Source organism: Myotis davidii, unplaced genomic scaffold (genome assembly GCF_000327345.1).
Source record: "Myotis davidii unplaced genomic scaffold, ASM32734v1 scaffold2336, whole genome shotgun sequence".
NCBI classification, from domain to species: Eukaryota; Metazoa; Chordata; class Mammalia; order Chiroptera; family Vespertilionidae; genus Myotis; species Myotis davidii.
Genome location: NW_006287366.1, coordinates 45,330 through 52,422, shown reverse-complemented (window position 1 = coordinate 52,422; position 7,093 = coordinate 45,330). Strand labels below are relative to the sequence as shown.

Sequence of the window (7,093 nt, the reverse complement as noted above, 5' to 3'; positions counted from 1 at the left end):
GAGGAGGCGGGGCAGGGAGAGCTGGCACGTCCTGGGAGCTTGGGTCTGGAGCCAGTCTTCACGGCTTCACAGCATGTGGCTCTAAGATGTGAGCCGCAGAGGGGGTGTGGGGTAAGAGGTGAGGAGAGGGAGCAGGGAAGGGAAGGAAATCTGGGTCCAGGTGTGGTAGGGGTGGCCCTCAGAGACTCCACGGCTGTGGCCCCGGGAGTGAGACAGAGCCCAGAGGGGAGGGTTGGCGACCGCGCCCTGGGGTGTTCCTGCCATAATCTACACCCAGGCACTGGTAAGTGAGCGAGGGCAGAGTGGGGAGAGCGCAAGGGCTGTCCGGAGCTTGGAGCTAGAACCTGAGGTCCTCTGGCAGTGACCCTCCAACCTCAGGATCCGTAAGGGTCACCCCAGGGCGCGGCTCAGTGTGCAGCCTAACGCCTGGGTTAGGGATGAACCCAAGGACCTGCATTTTTACCAGGAAATCCTGCCCTTGGGGGGCCTGTGCAGCGAAGCCCGGTGCGTGGGAAGAGCAACAGGGCCCAGAGAGAGTGCGTGTTGGACTGGGAGCCGCAGGGCGGGAAGAGGGCCAGCTGATGGGAAGGCCCAGCTTCGGAGAACGAGAGAAGCACTTTGCTCTGGGCGGTGGGAGCCCAGGGAGGGTGGGTGTGGGCTTTATGGTGGGGCGCACGGGGAGTGCAGATGCATCCACCAGACCAGCTGAGGCCCTGGAGGTGGGGAGACCTGAGAGAAGGGAGGTGAGGAGAAAGTAGCAGAGGCAGCAGGGGGAGATGGACAGGCAGACACACGGGTGTATCTGGGTCCTGGCGAGAGCAGAGGAGAGGAGCTGGGAGGTGTGCTGGGAGGAAGCCTGCGGCTGCTTTGGGTGTGGAAGGGAGAGGGTGTGAGAAGCAGCAGGGAGGGATGTGGGCACCAAGGAAGAGACATTGAGGAGCGGGCGTCGCCCTCTTTGTATGTATCTTCCGTGTTATATGTCCTCGTTCCTAACCACCCTTCCTTCAGACGGGGCGGGGCATGGAGGAGCTTTGGGGAAGCTGGGGCAGGGGCAGGAGTGACAGCTCCTGGGAGACCCAGTGGGAGGGAAGAAGCTGCTTCAAAAATCAGCCACTGAGTGGACACTGAGCACTGCCCTTGGTGTGGGGGCAGGTGGCGCTTCAGACTCTGCCAGCCCCCCCTGCCCTGCAGCTCCCACAGTGTCCCCGAGGTCAGGCCTCAGTGGGGAGTGAGCAAGCTTTAGGGGGCCTTTATTTCCTCGCACCTTGCTCCCCACTTCACCCTCCTCTTTCCCCTGAGCCTCCAGTCTGTGTCCCTCTGGCCTGCCTCCCCACTGGCTTCCCTGGGGCTCCAGCAGCTTTTGAAAGGTCATCTGTCAGCAGGAGGCAGTGGGCAGAGAGGCCACGGCCTTCTTCCCGCCGCCACCCCCCCACCCCGTTCTTTTCTTTTCAGGTTTTCTGCATGCTTACTTCCCCATCCCCATGCCCCTCCTCAGGCACCCCTAAAAGTCATCTCGTTGCTTGAGAGACATTCTATTTATTCTCCCCAGTTCTTCCTCCTCTTCGTTTCTCCCCCCGTGGCTGCCCCGAGTGTCTCTTTTTCCAATGGACCCATGAAAGGTCAGGCCCAGCAGGAGGCTGGATGCTGAGCTGGCCCCGTGCGCCTGCTTCTGCTCTGTGTCACTAGCCCAGGGAAGAGAAGGGGGAGGAAAAGGGAAGGGGGAGAGAGGGAGTCTGCAGATGTGAGGGAGGGATTTTCATAAAGTGGCTTTGAGGAGGCCGCCTCGGACACGGGGAGAGTTTATTCATATTCCTTCGGACTCTTCTACCCATAGATGTTTGGAGCGTAGAAACGTGGTAGGAAGCAGGAGTGCTGGAGGGAAGGTGGCCAGGGTCTGGGTGAGCTGGAGGAGGGAAGGGGTATGGACATGGTACTGCAGGTGGAGGAGAGGGTGTGGGTAAGCAGCCGCTGGAAGGCAGCTATGTAACTGGTGAGGGAAACCGAGAAGATAGGAGACTACGCTCAGAGGGAGAAGAAATGGCAATAATGACAAAAGGGTTTCAGCAGAGGGGTGGGTAGTTGGGGGAAGTAACTTGGTTTTGGGGAGAAATGGAGTAGGAGTTACAGGGATGGGGGATGCTAGGGGAGCCAACCCTCACGGTCTCCCCCCATTTAGTGTGACCCAGGCCAGGCCACCAAGTACCTGTATGAACTGCTCTACAACGACCCCATCAAGATCATCCTCATGCCGGGCTGCAGCTCCGTCTCCACGCTGGTGGCAGAGGCCGCCAGGATGTGGAATCTCATTGTGGTGAGTGGGGTCAGGTCAGAAGGCCAGCCACTTTTTGGGTGTATTTGAGAGGATGGCTTCCAAGATTCAGAGCCCTTTGCAGACCTGAACTAATCGGCCTCCTAGCACCAGGCCCGACCCTCCACAGCCACTAGAAGGCGCTGGTGTCAGACGGTGAAGGTGTGCAGGCCTTTGACCATGGCGTTCCTAGGGCGGAGGCAGAGGTGCTTGGAGAGTGGGCAGGGTTGGAGACGCTCTGGGCAGCTGTTGGCGGAGCCCATGGATGACGTCCCTGTCGAATGATGTCCCTGTCGCCCTATTTCTGTCCCTCGTAGCTTTCCTATGGCTCCAGCTCACCAGCCCTGTCGAACCGGCAGCGCTTTCCTACGTTCTTTCGAACTCACCCGTCAGCCACCTTGCACAATCCTACCCGTGTGAAACTTTTTGAGAAGTGGGGCTGGAAGAAGATCGCCACCATCCAGCAGACCACCGAAGTCTTCACGTCGGTGAGGGGTTACTGGGTAGCGGGCGCCCGCTCTAGCTCCGGGCGGAAAGGAGTGGCCTGGGACTCATTCTGGGAGAGACCTGGATTCTCTATCACAAGAGAGCACATTCCCGGGGGTTGAATGCATGTACTTGCTATGCCAGAGGAATGAGCACCTTGAATTTTCAGGATCCTTCAACTTTGTGGTTTTAGGGCTCCCCCTTTGATGCCTTGCTCCCCAGACAGGTGGTCCCCAAGTGACCCCGTTCTACCAAAGTAGGTTCACTCCAGAGTCTGGACATAATAAAGAACATGTGTGGTTGGAACCCTGGGAGGCAGCAGGGTCTGCGCACTCCAAGGGCTGGTGTGTGTGTGAATGGGAACAGAGGGTGGAGCTATGAAGATGGCACAGGCACTGCGAGGGAGAGGGAGGGAGAGAAAGGGGAGACAGGGACAGAGAGAGGGAGAGAAAGGGGAAACAGGGACAGACAGAGACGTATGAACATGGGTCAGGTAGCTGACTCAGGGATGCTGACGAGGCCAGGTGGAGGGGAGGGGAGCTCTGAGGGAGAGAAGACAGTTGGTTTCTTCTCCTTTATTATGTTCTTTGAATCCTCTCTTTACTCTCACTTTCATGGCCCTTTAAACGCCCCCCCCCCCCATCTCTTAGTGATTCAGGACCCTCCTTTCTGTCCTTTGACTGTCTGCTCACGTGCCTCTTGAGGTTGACATCGTCCCACCTATCCAGGCCCTGCCTTGTCTTTTATGGCTCCTGTTTCCTTCCCCCAAGTTTGCTGTCAGTGGTGAGAGGGCGGAGTGGGGTGATTTGTCGGACACAGAGGTGCAGGGGGCTCCCTGTGCGCCTCCTTGCTTGGAAGCTCCCTCCTGAGGCTCCAGGTGCCGTCCTCTGACCACTCCCGCCCAGGGCAGAGGATGTTGGCAGGGGAGGCTCACGCTGTTCCCTGTGGGTGTGCGATCCCAGCCAGATCTCTGGTCTTCACCCACTGTGCACCTGTGTTTCTGTTCTCGTTCCTGCCGAAGACGCTGGATGACCTGGAGGAGCGCGTGAAGGAGGCTGGAATCGAGATTACTTTCCGCCAGAGCTTCTTCTCAGACCCAGCTGTGCCCGTCAAGAACCTGAAGGTGGGGTGGCCGAGAATGGCCAGGGGCACAGTTTGAGTTGGTGAGAAGAACCAGGTCGGGGGATGTTGGGTTTTTGTTTTCGCATTGAGATGTACCTGACATTGACGGGTGTGAGCCTCAGCGTGTGGATTTGATACACGTAGAGATTGCAATAGGCGCCCCCTGGCCTTGGCCGACGCCTTGTCAGGCACCTCACCTCGGTTCTGTGAGACGGGAGCCTCTCCTGGAAGCTTGTCTCCACGCTCCAGGTGACATTCACCCGCTCAGGACTCTGTTTCTCCCTCCTTCCTGCAGCGCCAGGACGCCCGCATCATCGTGGGACTTTTCTATGAGACTGAAGCCCGCAAAGTGTTCTGCGAGGTGGCGTTGGAGTCTGGAGAGGGAGGGCCTGGGCGGGCTCTGCTGAAGTTGACAGCAGATGGTCTGAGGGGATGGCTCACATGATGTCCCCGGCGGTTGGCCCTGACTCCATCTTTGGCTTCTCACACACATGACACTCTCCAGCTCTCATTTTACCACCACTTCCTGTTTCCGGGGGGCCTGTAGCTCCAGTCCTCCCTACGGGCTGGGAGACTCCAGAGACTGGGAGGAGCTTAGGAGGCGGCGGCGAGCCTCTCCCACTCCCCGCCCCAAACCTGTAGGTTTCTCTCTCCATTTCTCGGCCCTTCTCTGATTCCCCCGAGGCTGGATAGTGACATCCGAGGTAGGACCAGAAAACAGTGACAGACCCAGCCTCCTCCTCTGCACCCAGGTGTACAAGGAGCGGCTCTTCGGGAAGAAGTATGTGTGGTTCCTCATTGGCTGGTACGCGGACAATTGGTTCAAGACCTATGACCCGTCCATCAACTGCACCGTGGACGAGATGACGGAGGCGGTGGAGGGCCACATCACCACTGAGATTGTCATGCTGAACCCTGCCAACACCCGCAGCATTTCCAACATGGTGAGCGCGGGGACGTGGCGGCCGGACCGGGCAGGTGGGAGCACTGAGGGGGCCTTGAAGGGGAGGGGAGCAGGTGTGGAATTTGGAGGTATAGGGGCGCAGGGGGCCTGTGCCCACCTTGAACTTGTTTATATCGTTTCCTCTGGATTCCACTTCTGCTCTGACTTCCTTGGGCAAGAAAGAGAGGCAGTGGGGTGGTTCATTGAGGGTGGTCTGATGAGTGGAAGGGCTGTTACCATGGAAACGAGTTGTTGGCAAGAAGTGAGATGAGGCTGAACCGGTTTGGCTCAGTGGATGGAGCGTTGGCCTGCGGACTCAAGGGTTCGATTCTGGTCAAGGGCATGTGCCTTGGCTGTGGGCACGTCCCCACTGGGGGGCGTGCAGGAGGCAGCTGATCGATCTCTCATCGATGTTTCTGACTTTCTATCCCTCTCCCTTCTTCTCTGTAAAAAATCAATGAACTATATTTAAAAAAAAAAAAAAGCAGTGAGATGAGTTAGAGGTGTTAATAACAGGTGTTGCACACGCAAGCACACCTGTAAAGAGCACCGTTCTGGGTGTGAATATAGTTTATTTTCTTGGTGACTTCAAAGCTTTTTCCAGCTGGTGCTCAATCAGCAGTGCCCCTGGTGCTGCTCTGGATAATCCTCCTAGAATTGCAGGTGCAAAGGGGACTTTTGAAGTCATTTAGCCCCAACCCTGTAGGTGAGGGCCACAGGTGAGGGTGTGAGGGCAAGAGGCACTACATCTTTTTTTTTTTAAATTTTACTTATTTCAGAGAGGAAGGGGGAGGGGGAGAGAGAGAGATGGAAACATCAATGATGAGAGAGAATCATTGATCAGCTGCCTCCTGCACACCCCTTACTGGGGATTCCAGGCATGTGCCCTTGACTGGAATCGAACCCGGGATCCTTCAGTCCGCAGGCCAACGCTCTGCCCACTGAGCCACACCAGCCAGGGCAAGGCACTACAGCATAAGGAATACAGAGTCTTGGGTGAGCTGAATAGGATTACCTAAGTGTCTGCTTATTGTGCCCAGGGCGGTCCCAGGTCTGGAATGCCTGCTTTGGGCAGCAAGCTGAGGGTGAGTTAATGGTTGTAAAACCCTCAAATATCTCATTAAAACAAAGTTCTGGTAGTAATTGCTTTTGTGTAGTAAACCAGGAGCTTGGTACATAATTTTAGTGATCCTCACAGCAGTACTCTGATGTTAGTTTTTCATTTCCATTTTATAGGCCAAGGAACTGAGGCTCACAGAGGGTAGTGACATACTTGTCTCAGGTCATGTAACTGTTGGTGGGCAGGCTCGCTCCAAACCTGTGTCCCCGTCACCTTCCAGGGAACCAGGAAGTCCGACTAAAAAATTCCTACTTAGATTGGCTAACACTCTTTTTGAGTGAGAGCGAAAGAGGATTCGAGAAGTTTATTCTGGCCGTGGATTGTGCTGAAGGGCCAGTTGTCGTGTGGACTCTGCTTATGGACACTGTCCTGGGACAGTCTGAGGGATTCTATGTGTGAGGCACCTTGGTTGAAAAGTTCCCTGGAAAAATTCTGAAAGGTCACTTGACCGGTGAGTTGTCCATTGGATGGAGGTCTTCTTTCTCTTGGTCTCTAGAGAAAGATGCTGCCTGCCTTCGAGCTCCCAGGGCTCTAGTGACACCAGGCCTGCTCCGCAGCCTGCAGCACCAGGCGAGAAGCAGCCGTAACGCCTAGCTAGGGAGGGGATTATAGGCGAGTTAAATGGACAAGGCAGGTGAATCAGAAGCAAGGGTTGGTCTTCGGGACCCAGAGTCACAGCGACTTAGAAAAGGAGCCGAGTTGGTGGCCTTGAATCTAGGTGAATAGTTCTGAAACGAGCTTCCAGAACCAGCTGGAAATTGGTTAGCGTGCAGATTATTGGCCTCTTCCCTTGGAAGTTCCTATTCCGGAGGTCTGGGTAGGCCGCCGGATTTACCTCTCTGACAAATTCCCGGGGATGTTGATGCTTCTGGCTTGGGGACGTATTTTGAGTACCATTGGGTAGAGCAGTGGTTTTCAACCAGAGGTTGCAATATCTAGGGGTGATTTTGGTTGTCACAACTGCTGTCTAGTGGACAAGCCAGGGATGCTTCCAAAACATCCTACCATGTACCAGACAGTCCCCTGCACAAAGAGCTATCCTGCTGCAAAGGCCAGTCGTGCGGGCACCGAGAAGCCCTGGCTTAGGAGCCAGCCGTGCACAGTGGGTGAGAGC

At 56.2% G+C, this 7,093-nt stretch overlaps 1 protein-coding gene across 1 annotated transcript in view; it reads left to right on the top strand.

The window, feature by feature from the left end:
• GABBR1 (gamma-aminobutyric acid type B receptor subunit 1) overlaps positions 1 to 7,093 on the top strand; it is a 19,535-nt gene that overhangs the window by 995 nt on the left and 11,447 nt on the right. Inside the window, exons 2-6 of the mRNA XM_015560913.1 lie at positions 2,177 to 2,311; positions 2,626 to 2,796; positions 3,816 to 3,917; positions 4,212 to 4,277; positions 4,669 to 4,860. Of these exons, the coding sequence (XP_015416399.1) occupies positions 2,177 to 2,311; positions 2,626 to 2,796; positions 3,816 to 3,917; positions 4,212 to 4,277; positions 4,669 to 4,860 (666 nt within the window). The remainder of the gene's footprint in view (positions 1 to 2,176; positions 2,312 to 2,625; positions 2,797 to 3,815; positions 3,918 to 4,211; positions 4,278 to 4,668; positions 4,861 to 7,093) is intronic.